General features: G+C 39.0%; 1 protein-coding gene across 1 annotated transcript in view; it reads right to left on the bottom strand.

The window, feature by feature from the left end:
* Nucleotides 1-2,468: 2,468 nt before the first annotated feature.
* Nucleotides 2,469-13,980, bottom strand: part of sol (small optic lobes) — a 193,110-nt gene continuing 181,598 nt past the window's right edge. The window contains exon 14 of the mRNA XM_071680008.1: nucleotides 2,469-5,533. Within this exon, the coding sequence (XP_071536109.1) occupies nucleotides 5,356-5,533 (178 nt within the window). The 3' untranslated portion in view covers nucleotides 2,469-5,355. The remainder of the gene's footprint in view (nucleotides 5,534-13,980) is intronic.

Genomic DNA, 13,980 nt, shown 5'->3' on the forward strand with positions numbered 1-13,980 from the left:
TTTCCCATGTTAGAGAGGTAGTGCTAGGAACAGATAATGAAAGGCCACATCTGCTCAAATCCATTCTCTGGCTGTCATGTATAATGCAAAAAAACCACAGCTCCCTATCCACATCCAGGCCTCACAGACCTTTCCATGGTTTACCCCAGATGCTTAATACGCCCTAGTTCAGTCTACTGACAGCACATCGACCCCAGTATACCACATTGGTCCAATTCACTCGAACACTGGCAGCTTTTCACCCTCCTGCATGTTTAGGCCCCAAACACTCAAAATCTTTATCACGCCATCCTTCCAGCTTAAATTTGGTCTCACCATTCTCCTTGTTCCCTCCAATTCTGATATACATCCTCTTTGTCAACCTTTCCTTGCTCATTCTCTATATTTTCAAACCATTTCAGCAAACCCTCTTCTGCTTTCCCAACCACACTCTTTCTATTACCATACATCTGTCTTTCCCTTTCATTCCTTCTATTTATCCTCTTAATTCCAAGTATACTATGAAAGTTACCCAATCCAACTGCACTTAATTTTTAACCTATCCTGACCTATGGGTTTCACATTCAAGGCAGCACCTCTAACTCCCTCAGCTCTCAGCAAATTCTGATTGTTAAAAAAATCACTTTCATTTTTGTGCCTCATCTTTTACATTACTATGAATATTCAATCCCAGGAACAGAGAAGAAAGACTGTTATCCATACATATCTCGAGTGTTGTAGAGGAGCAAGAGCAGCCCACAGACTCTCCCTTTCTGTATTATTACTTTCCAAAAGTAGGAACTGAGAAAATAGCTAAGAGACAATTTTTCCTAAAAGACTCAGTCATCTGTATCTCATGCTATCATGCTAAAGCAGGAAATAGCAAAGAGATATGAAAAAGAATACTGAACTTACATGTGTTTTCTCTGTTCTTAGATTTGCTTTTATCATGTTGTAGGGAAGCAATTTTTTCTGCAGTAACATGTTTCCATTTACATAATGGAAGTAAATGGGAAAATGATTTTACTGACAGAAATTTTGCTGGTCAACTTTTTAAGAACATATCTACTGTATTAAATGAAGGAATGATCAAATTCTTGTGCAATTTCAAACAATACAGCAAGGTCTAGGGCAAATTCTGCAAATTCTAAGTAAATATCTGAAACTATGAATATATCTGAGGCTTACAAAAATATATACTCCAAGAGAAACAGGTAGTATTAGACTGATGATTAAATATGACCTACTTATGCCTAAACAAAAGTTAATCATTGAAAGAAAACTTCGCCTGCTGAAGGAACACAGAGTGAGCTATAAATGATGAGCTACTGGTTTCCACTTGGTGAGTATATTAAAAACCTGTCATGTATTAGTACATGGATTTTTGTTCTCAATTTCTTCAGGTTCTTTTGGCATCTTCTTGATAATGCAGCCTCTTGGACATGCAAAGATAATTTGTTCGCTCACATAAGTCTAATGCAGAAATCTAGACCCCTGCACACTTCTGCATAATCCTCCAAACTTTCGAAAAACCTCTCCCTTATACCCCCAACAAACATTGTACTTTTGTCTAAACCATTTTTGTTCCCACCTGTGCTGTCCAAACCACACAATTTTCTTCAACATTCCAATTAGTATTATTTATAAATTATTCCTAAAATCTAACAACAAGCTTTTCTCACATCTAACTAAACAAACTTATTCAATAAAGAACTAATCTTCTAAACCTAACCTTTAAACTATAATAAAAAAGGTAAAAGTGTAATGTTTCCCTGAACCTCGAAAATATCCTTTCGTCATTATGCAAGATAGCCCTGTTTCCAATATTTTAAATTTGCCAGAATGAGTGCAATGTCTCACAACTGCAATGCTGCAATACTTTCAAATATCCCTAATGTAATGCAGTTGCTTTCAAACATTCAAAAACATGTCCTCAATCAAATAAACTGTTTAGTGGTATTAGCTTGTTGACTGATTTTAGGAAGAGTTTTGACTTCCTTATTGAATTAAGTAACTGTTCTACAGATTCATTTATGAGTGCTATCATCTACATAGACTAAATTCCCATTTTTAAACAGTACACATCAAGAAGAAAAAATCGGTCAGTAATGTAGCTTTATACCTAATGCATAACACATTGTATCATTATAATCCCTATAACAAGAATAACTTTTAAACAAAACAAAATGACATTTAGCTACTTCCAGGATTAGTGCAACATTACTTTCAAAAAAATAATTAAATCAATACTTTAGTTTCACAACTAATATTATCCTGTAACAAAAATGTATTTCACTAAATCTGTCATTTACCATCAGAATTTTACTTAAGATATTTTACTATATAATGCTCCTTATAAAAGTCTTAAATAACAGTACTTAGTCATTTCATTAGCCATAATATATATATATATATATATATATATATATATATATATATATATATATATATATATATATATATATATATATATATACACACAAAAAAAAATCCCTCAAAATTTCTATAAAACTTTACACACAAAATTATAATGCACAACAATAAATGCCATTAGCATGATAGACTATAATGCCCTTTTAATCATGAGTTGTAAATGAAAATATAAATCATTACAAAAAATTTTTTATGAAAACATTAGGAATATGCAGCAAGACTGTCTGCACCACTTTGTGCAAATCTGACCAAAGTGTGCTTGAAAGACCATGTGCTATCAACATTCACTTACAAGTCACTAATGATCTAAAATATATGGATTCTTTATTAACATATCTACATGATGGTGAGGGAAATGATGAGGATCTCAGTCAACGGAGGTAAGAATTAAATTGTTGCCATTAAGAGGTGTAACAATCTCACACCTCCAGTTAATGGCACATATTTGTACATATATCTAAACTGTCTTATGTCATCAAGGCAAGATCACATGTAAACACAACACACATGCAGCAGCACCCAAATTCTTCACATAGTGGATGTACAGTACCAGAATCTATGTCCTTATTCATACTAAACTTAAGAATCTTCATGGCAACAGTGATTCAGTAATTTTCACTGGCATTAACAACAATGTGAGTTCCTCAACTCTACTTGTTTACAAAGTGTAGTCATACCACATTAATACATGAATAAATTCTAAACCATCATTAAGTTACTGATACCCTACAGTATGACTAGGGTTAGGCAGTGTAAGTGTGGTAGGCACAACTCAGGAAAAATCACCTGATTGTCTGGCTCAGGAGCCAACCACTGATCACCTTTTTTTTGTAAATCAAAGAAGTCTGGGCTCTGATCTCCAGTCTCTTACATACTATGCTTTAGGCCAATAAAGTGTCCAGCACTTGACCATCTACTCAGACATATTCTGAGGGGTATGACAAAGGAATTAATGTGGCATCTTAAATACTTCTGCAGTTTCACAAATGACTGCACAAAAATGTGAAGCTTAATGTGACTTTTTGGTTTTATGTTCTTTAGACTTAACAATACTAGTGATTCTATTCTTTTAGGTAATAAGTCACTAAATACATACCAGAGTATACTGTATATAGTACAAGGGAAAGATATACCAAAACATATACAAAGTTGTAATGTTCCAGATCTTCTCATGTTGTTCTAAACATCAGGTCACAGGCTACTCTGGACATGGAGCATACAACATATGTATACTGGATACAAATCTACACTAGAACTGTGCTCCTGAGTCATTCATGCTTTGCAGATATGTAAAGTGTTTCTCATCCTAGTGGCTTTTTAACAAATACTGACCCAGGAGTGTATACAAACTATCACTTCAGTAATCACAATGGGATGCTACCATCACCTTAACTAGAAATGCCATCAGTATGCTTGCAACCTATAAGTAGAGATTATCTCCTCATATCTATAATGTTTCTTGGCATTCATTATCATAATCTCAATGAAACAGGAACAAGAGCCTTCATGACATATAACATCAGGACCACTCTTGCTAACCTCTTCTCATGAAAAGATCCTAATGTCATTTATAAAGAATTGTAGAATACCTACCTTTTACATAACTTATATGCTTCAAGATCATGGTAATATAGAGAAATTACTAATGAACAACTCATGAATAACTAAACTTTGGTGATTAAGCAGGTGTTCAAGGCCTATGTATTCAACAGCCTAACACCAGCTACTTACACATCTAAGGAAGTTAAGTTTTACCTTACTTGATTTTTGCACTTCCTTAACAGATTTGATATTTCTTTCGATCAAAATCTGCTGTAACATAAACTTACATAAGATTTTTCGTTGGTAAGAGAATAATCGAGAAAATAGTTCAAGCTAACTGCACACTTCCATCATAAACGTCAACAAAACCAAAACCTAGAGAATCTAAAAGTTGGAATAATACCTTTGACATTCTTTACTTGAATACATAAAATCATTAATACCATCACCTGGTCCAAATAAATAAAAATATGGAAGATGAATAACCAGTGTATCTAAGATACAGCACACAATCCACTTCACTCACTCACCAACATAGAACTCAGCTAGGCTACAAGACTTCTGGTATTTACAATGGCAGTTGATCTCTGAAGTCTGAAGCCAAGGACAAAACACAGGTGACAATATCAGTTAAACCTGCACCTTTCATTCTTTCCCTATCACAGTCCCAAGTGCAGAAAGATAGCTCTTTCCAGGAAGTGGGAAACATGAATAATGAAAATTACATCTTGCTCTGTCATGTGTAATGCAAATCTTAGGCAACATGGTGCTGTCCAGTCACTAAATGAATCACCTGTCTCAAACTGGTATCATTTCTGTCACAATATTCACAATAATAGCTTCTTACCACTGGCATACCACTACACTCAAAGACTCTCACAACACAAATCATTACAGTGCCACTTCTATGCTTTGAATGATACCCTGTTTAAAACTTACTGTAAGTTAAAAATACTATGAACAGATAGAATTTACAGAGCCTGCCATATAAAAGTTGTACAAGTAAAAATTTCATGTTAGGATATGGTTTGGGCTGGGAAGGATGCTAAATAACCAATGATCTAAAAACAGCATAACTGGCCAATGAATTACTTTGTCACTACTTGGTTATTCTGCTCTTCCTTCGGAATTCAGTTTTTGTCAGCAGGTATCTGGCAGCAGTAAACAGCAATCAGCAGGTACCTGGCAGCTGTATATAGCAGAAATATTTGGAGATCATTTTGATACAGAATATTAGACCTCCTATGCTGATTGAGTTCACTAAACATGAGTATCACATAGTGGGGGCAGTCTAGGTAAGGTAGGCCATGTACCACAAGAGATCATCAACAAGTTTCCATCATGAAAAGTCCTACAGAAACGTTGACATGCAGGTTGATGTTGTCAAATAATCATGGACTTTCATATGGGTCTGGGTGAATGAAGGCCATGGGTGAGGCCATCAATGGCAGGATCATGATTTGTGCCTGGTGGGCCCCAGTCATGAAGACCAGCGGAGTGGGAGGGGCGGTGGGTAAGACGGTGAGCAATGCTGAATCCCCCACTGCTCTCCAACTGTGTCAACACAATTATCACTTGCCTGTGGAAAGAGCTGTGTTCAATCATCTTTGCCTCAAAACTGTTAAACTTTTAACCAAGGAAAGAGTCTTTCTGTACTGTGATTGAACACATATAACCATAATCTTTTCAAAGCATTCACTGACTAACAAGGAGCTGATGGTATTTCTGTCACAAACCAAGACATGACTCTCACCTACTATAGAACTATATATATATATATATATATATATATATATATATATATATATATATATATATATATATATATATATATAGTATACGATGGCCCATAACTGATAAGACCTCAAGTACATAAAAACATCAGCTATGTTTCAAAAAAGATTTCAAAAATATGCCTTATTCTCTTTATATGCTAAGAGGAAGCAACAGGAACAGATGAATAAGCCTCTCAGGAAAAAATCCTCACATAACTCTCTCCTCTGTTCCTTTTTCTTGAAAGTAATAAACATAAGGACCAACATTTAAAAAGGACGACTGTGTCTGATATAATTCAAGCATACATCTCATCCATAGTATGAGGAACAGATGAATAAACCTTGAAGGAAAAGAATCTTCATTCAGCTCCCTCCTACCCTCCTTTTCTTAGAAAGTAATACAGGAGGGGAGGATACTCAGCCTCCTGCCCCTGCACCTCTTTGTTGCCTTTTATGACATGCAAGGCATATGTTAGCAGTTTTATATACTTATACTTATGTGAGAAACTGCAGAAGCTGGTGACTGAGTTTGGTAAGGTGTGTGAAAGAAGAAAGTTAAGAGTAAATGTGAATAAGAGCAAGGTTATTAGGTACAGTAGGGTTGAGGGTCAATTCAATTGGGAGGTGAGTTTGAATGGAGAAAAACTGGAGGAAGTAAAGTGTTTTAGATATCTGGGAGTGGATCTGGCAGCGGATGGAACCATGGAAGCGGAAGTGGATCATAGGGTGGGGGAGGGGGCGAAAATTCTGGGAGCCTTGAAGAATGTGTGGAAGTCGAGAACATTATCTCGGAAAGCAAAAATGGGTATGTTTGAAGGAATAGTGGTTCCAAAAATGTTGTATGGTTGCAAGGCGTGGACTATGGATAGAGTTGTGCGCAGGAGGATGGATGTGCTGGAAATGAGATGTTTGAGGACAATGTGTGGTGTGAGGTGGTTTGATCGAGTAAGTAACGTCAGGGTAAGAGAGATGTGTGGAAATAAAAAGAGCGTGGTTGAGAGAGCAGAAGAGGGTGTTTTGAAATGGTCTGGTCACATGGAGAGAATGAGTGAGGAAAGATTGACCAAGAGGATATATGTGTCGGAGGTGGAGGGAACGAGGAGAAGAGGGAGACCAAATTGGAGGTGGAAAGATGGAGTGAAAAAGATTTTGTGTGATCGGGGCCTGAACATGCAGGAGGGTGAAAGGAGGGCAAAGAATAGAGTGAATTGGAGCGATGTGGTATACCGGGGTTGACGTGCTGTCAGTGGATTGAATCAAGGAATGTGTATGGGGGTGGGTTGGGCCATTTCTTTCGTCTGTTTCCTTGCGCTACCTCGCAAACGCGGGAGACAGCGACAAAGCAAAAAAAAAAAAAAAAAAAAAATATATATATATATATATATATATATATATATATATATATATATATATATATAATATATATATATATATATATATATATATATATATATATATATATATATATATATATATCCCTGGGGATAGGGGAGAAAGAATACTTCCCACGTATTCCCTGCGTGTCGTAGAAGGCGACTAAAAGGGGAGGGAGTGGGTGGCTGGAAATCCTCCCCTCTCGTTTTTTTTTCAATTTTCCAAAAGAAGGAACAGAGAAGGGGGGCCAGGTGAGGATATTCCCTTAAAGGCCCAGTCCTCTGTTCTTAACGCTACCTCGCTAATGCGGGAAATGGCGAATAGTATGAAAAAAAAAAAAAATATATATATATATCAGGAGGAAAAGTCTGCTCTACCCTGGGGATAGGGGAGAAAGAATACTTCCCACGTATTCCCTGCATGTCGTAGAAGGCAACTAAAAGGGAAGGGAGTGGGGGGCTGGAAATCCTCCCCTCTCGTTTTTTTTTTTTTTCCAAAAGAAGGAACTGAGAAGGGAGCCAGGTGAGGATATTCCCTCCAAGGCCCAGTCCTCTGTTCTTAACGCTACCTCGCTAACGTGGGAAATGGCGAATAGTATGAAAAAATATATTTTTTTTTTTTCAAACTATTCGCCATTTCCCGCGTTAGCGAGGTAGCGTTAAGAACAGAGAACTGGGCCACTGAGGGAATATCCTCACCTGGCCCCCCTTCTCTGTTCCTTCTTTTGGAAAATTGAAAAAAAAACGAGAGGGGAGGATTTCCAGCCACCCGCTCCCTCCCCTTTTAGTCGCCTTCTACGACACGCAGGGAATACGTGGGAAGTATTCTTTCTCCCCTATCCCCAGGGATATATATATATATATAATCTTATTTCTATCTTATCTATTTACCATACTTTGTCACTGTCTCCAGCGTTAGTCAGGTACCGCAAGGAAACAGATGAAAGAATGGCCCAACCCACCCACATACACATGTATATACATACATGTCTACACATGCACATATACATACCTACACATCTCAACGTATACATATATACATACACAAATACAGACATATACATATATACACATGTACATAATTCATACTGTCTGCCTTTATTCATTCCCGTCGCCACCCCACAACACATGAAGTCACAACCCCCTCTCCCCACATGTGTGCAAGGTAATGCTAGGAAAAGACAACAAAGGCCACATTCGTTCACACTCACTCTCTAGCTGTCATGTATAATGCACCAAAACCACAGGCTCCCTTTCCACATCCAGGCCCCACACAACTTTCCATGGTTTACCCCAGATGCTTCACATGCCCTGGTTCAATTCATTGACAGCTCGTCCACCCCGGTACACCACATCATTCCAATTCACGCTATTCCTTGCACACCTTTCACCCTCCTGCATCTTCAGGTCCCAATCACCCAAAATCTTATTCACTCCATCTTTCCACCTCCAATTTGGTCTCCCACTTCTCGTTCCCTCCACCTCTGACACATATATTCACTTTGTCAATCTTTCCTCAATCATTCTCTCCATATGACCACACCATTTCAGAACACCCTCTTCTGCTCTCTCAACCACTCTCTTTTTATTACCACACATCTCTCTTACCCTTTCATTACTTACTCGATCAAACACCTCACACCACATATTTTCCTCAAACATCTCATTTCCAGCACATCCACCCTCCTTCGCACAACTCTATCTATAGCCCATGCCTCGCAACCATATAACATTGTTGGAACCATTAATCCTTCAAACATACCCATTTTTGCTTTCCAAGATAATGTTTTCGCCTTCCACACATTTTCCAACACTCCCAGAACTTTCACCCCCTTCCCCACCCTATGACTCACTTCCACTTCCATGGTTCCATCCGCTGCCAAACCCACTCCCAGCTATCTAAAGCACTTCCCTTCCTCCAGTTTTTCTCCATTCAAACTTACCTCTCAAATGACTTGTCCCTCAACCCTACTATACCTAACAACCTTGCTCTTATTCACATTTCCTCTCAGCTTTCTTCTTTCACACACTTTACCAAACTCAGTCACCAGCTTCAGCAGTTTCTCACCCGAATCAGCCACCAGCGCCTTATCATCAGCGAACAACAACTGATTCACTTCCCAAGCTCTCTCATCCACAACAGACTTCATACTTGCCCCTCTTTCCAAAACTCTTGTATTCACCTCCCTAACAACCCCATCCATTGTCGATGTCTCCCGCGTTAGCGAGGCAGCGCAAGGAAACAGACAAAAGAATGGCCCCAACCCACCGACAAACACATGTATATACATACACGTCCACACACACGCATATACATACCTATACATTTCAACGTATATATATATATATATATATATATATATATATATATATATATATATATATATATATATATGTATATATATATATATAAAAAAAAAAGGAGGGGAGGATTTCTGGCCCCCCGCTCCCGTCCCCTCTAGTCGCTTTCTACGACACGCGAGGAATGCGTGGGAAGTATTCTTTCACCCCTATCCCCATTTTTTTATACCTATTTTTTTTGCTTTGTCGCTGTCTCCCACATTTGCGAGGTAGCACAAGGAAACAGACGAAAGAAATGGCCCAACCCAACCCCATACACAATGTATACACACACACGTCCACACACGCAAATATACATACCTACACAGCTTTCCATGGTTCACCCCAGACGCTTCACATGCCCTGATTCAATCCACTGATATATATATATATATATATATATATATATATATATATATATATATATATATATATATATAAAAAAAAAAAAAAAAAAAAAAAAAAAATATACATATTTTTTTTTTTTTTTTGCTTTGTCGCTGTCTCCCGCGTTTGCGAGGTAGCGCAAGGAAACAGACGAAAGAAATGGCCCAACCCACCCCCATACACATGTATATACATACGTCCACACACGCAAATATACATACCTACACAGCTTTCCATAGTTTACCCCAGACGCTTCACATGCCCCAATTCAATCCACTGACAGCACGTCAACCCCGGTATACCACATCGCTCCAATTCACTCTATTCCTTACCCTCCTTTCACCCTCCTGCATGTTCAGGCCCCGATCACACAAAATCTTTTTCACTCCATCTTTCCACCTCCAATTTGGTCTCCCTCTTCTCCTCGTTCCCTCCACCTCCGACACATATATCCTCTTGGTCAATCTTTCCTCACTCATTCTCTCCATGTGCCCAAACCATTTCAAAACACCCTCTTCTGCTCTCTCAACCACGCTCTTTTTATTTCCACACATCTCTCTTACCCTTACGTTACTTACTCGATCAAACCACCTCACACCACACATTGTCCTCAAACATCTCATTTCCAGCACATCCATACTCCTGTGCACAACTCTATCCATAGCCCACGCCTCGCAACCATACAACATTGTTGGAACCACTATTTCTTCAAACATACCCATTTTTGCTTTCCGAGATAATGTTCTCGACTTCCACACATTCTTCAAGGCTCCCAGAATTTTCGCCCCCTCCCCCACCCTATGATCCACTTCCGCTTCCATGGTTCCATCCGCTGCCAGATCCACTCCCAGATATCTAAAACACTTCACTTCCTCCAGTTTTCCTCCATTCAAACTCACCTCCCAACTGACTTGACCCTCAACCCTACTGTACCTAATAACCTTGCTCTTATTCACATTTACTCTTAACTTTCTTCTTTCACACACTTTACCAAACTCAGTCACCAGCTTCTGCAGTTTCTCACATGAATCAGCCACCATTGCTGTATCATCAGCGAACAACAACTGACTCACTTCCCAAGCTCTCTCATCCACAACAGACTTCATACTTGCCCCTCTTTCCAAAACTCTTGCATTTACCTCCCTAACAACCCCATCCATAAACAAATTAAACAACCATGGAGACATCACACACCCCTGCCGCAAACCTACATTCACTTAGAACCAATCACTTTCCTCTCTTCCTACACGTACACATGCCTTACATCCTCGATAAAAACTTTTCACTGCTTCTAACAACTTGCCTCCCACACCATATATTCTTAATACCTTCCACAGAGCATCTCTATCAACTCTATCATATGCCTTCTCCAGATCCATAAATGCTACATACAAATCCATTTGCTTTTCTAAGTATTTCTCACATACATTCTTCAAAGCAAACACCTGATCCACACATTCTCTACCACTTCTGAAACCACACTGCTCTTCCCCAATCTGATGCTCTGTACATGCCTTCACCCTCTCAATCAATACCCTCCCATATAATTTACCAGGAATACTCAACAAACTTATACCTCTGTAATTTGAGCACTCACTCTTATCCCCTTTGCCTTTGTACAATGGCACTATGCACGCATTCCGCCAATCCTCAGGCACCTCACCCTGAGTCATACATACATTAAATAACCTTACCAACCAGTCAACAATACAGTCACCCCCTTTTCTAATAAATTCCACTGCAATACCATCCAAACCTGCTGCCTTGCCGGCTTTCATCTTCCGCAAAGCTTTTACTACCTCTTCTCTGTTTACCAAATCAGTTTCCCTAACCCTCTCACTTTGCACACCACCTCGACCAAAACACCCTATATCTGCCACTCTATCATCAAAAACATTCAACAAACCTTCAAAATACTCACTCCATCTCCTTCTCACATCACCACTACTTGTTATCACCTCCCCATTTGCGCCCTTCACTGAAGTTCCCATTTGCTCCCTTGTCTTACGCACTTTATTTACCTCCTTCCAGAACATCTTTTTATTCTCCCTAAAATTTAATGATACTCTCTCACCCCAACTCTCATTTGCCCTTTTTTTCACCTCTCGCACCTTTCTCTTGACCTCCTGTCTCTTTCTTTTATACGTCTCCCACTCAACTGCATTTTTTCCCTGCAAAAATCGTCCAAATGCCTCTCTCTTCTCTTTCACTAATACTCTTACTTCTTCATCCCACCACTCACTACCCTTTCTAATCAACCCACCTCCCACTCTTCTCATGCCACAAGCATCTTTTGCGCAATCCATCACTGATTCCCTAAATACATCCCATTCCTCCCCCACTCCCCTTACTTCCATTGTTCTCACCTTTTTCCATTCTGTACTCAGTCTCTCCTGGTACTTCCTCACACAAGTCTCCTTCCCAAGCTCACTTACTCTCACCACCCTCTTCACCCCAACATTCACTCTTTTTTTCTGAAAACCCATACAAATCTTCACCTTAGCCTCCACAAGATAATGATCAGACATCCCTCCAGTTGCACCTCTCAGCACCTTAACATCCAAAAGTCTCTCTTTCGCGCGCCTGTCAATTAACACGTAATCCAATAACGCTCTCTGGCCATCTCTCCTACTTACATAAGTATACTTATGTATATCTCGCTTTTTAAACCAGGTATTCCCAATCATCAGTCCTTTTTCAGCACATAAATCTACAAGCTCTTCACCATTTCCATTTAAAAGACTGAACACCCCATGTATACCAATTATTCCCTCAACTGCCACATTACTCACCTTTGCATTCAAATCACCCATCACTATAACCCGGTCTCGTGCATCAAAACCACTAACACACTCATTCAGCTGCTCCCAAAACACTTGCCTCTCATGATCTTTCTTCTCATGCCCAGGTGCATATGCACCAATAATCACCCATCTCTCTCCATCAACTTTCAGTCTTACCCATATCAATCGAGAATTTACTTTCTTACATTCTATCACGTACTCCCACAACTCCTGTTTCAGGAGTACTGCTACTCCTTCCCTTGCTCTTGTCCTCTCACTAACCCCTGACTTTACTCCCAAGACATTCCCAAACCACTCTTCCCCTTCACCCTTGAGCTTCGTTTCACTCAGAGCCAAAACATCCAGGTTCCTTTCCTCAAACATACTACCTATCTCTCCTTTTTTCACATCTTGGTTACATCCACACACATTTAGGCACCCCAATCTGAGCCTTCGAGGAGTATGAGCACTCCCCGCGTGACTCCTTCTTCTGTTTCCCATTTTAGAAAGTTAAAAAAATACAAGGAGGGGAGGATTTCTGGTCCCCCGCTCCCGTCCCCTCTAGTCGCTTTCTACGACACGCGAGGAATGCATGGGAAGTATTCTTTCACCCCTATCCCCAGGGATAATATACATATATATACATACACATACACACACATACACACACACACGCACATACACACACACACACACATACATATATATACATATGAAAAATGTAAGAAACAATTTAGAAAACTGAAACTTCTAGCTTGAAATGAAAAGAAAAAATGAATGTCACATAATGGTTCAACCTCTGGCTATGGAAAAAGGAAATGTTTAATTTATTTACACAAAAGTCAATAGTAGTTCTCATCAATTTAACCACTGTATCAATAAGCTTCAATGTCTAAGCTACATTTTTTCCAATTTCACTATTTTCTTGTCAAAGCACCATGTATGAAAAAAAACTATCACTCCAGTAACACAACTATAAACATTTACTTCCCCTTTAAAAAAGTTCTGGGGAAGTCTCTCTCGATACACTGCGGGACACTACCACCTGACGAGGTTTGTGTTGCAATGGTTTTTGATTCACAAACGTAGTAGCATCACTGGTGGCCAAGGTAGTTCCGCTGGCGAAGAGGAGCTCATGAATCATGTCGGAAAGCATGCTACTGCAGGCAGGAGTGAAGGCTGATGCAAACTTCAGATGGCAAAGAAACTGGAGGCACCACATATATACATATATATATATATATATATATATATATATATATATATATATATATGTATATATATTTTCTTTTGTATTTTTTGTATTTTGGTATTTTTGTATTTTCTTAACTTTCTAAAATGGTAAACAGAAGAAGGAGTCACGTGGGG

Source organism: Panulirus ornatus, chromosome 30 (genome assembly GCF_036320965.1).
Source record: "Panulirus ornatus isolate Po-2019 chromosome 30, ASM3632096v1, whole genome shotgun sequence".
Classification (NCBI taxonomy): domain Eukaryota; kingdom Metazoa; phylum Arthropoda; class Malacostraca; order Decapoda; family Palinuridae; genus Panulirus; species Panulirus ornatus.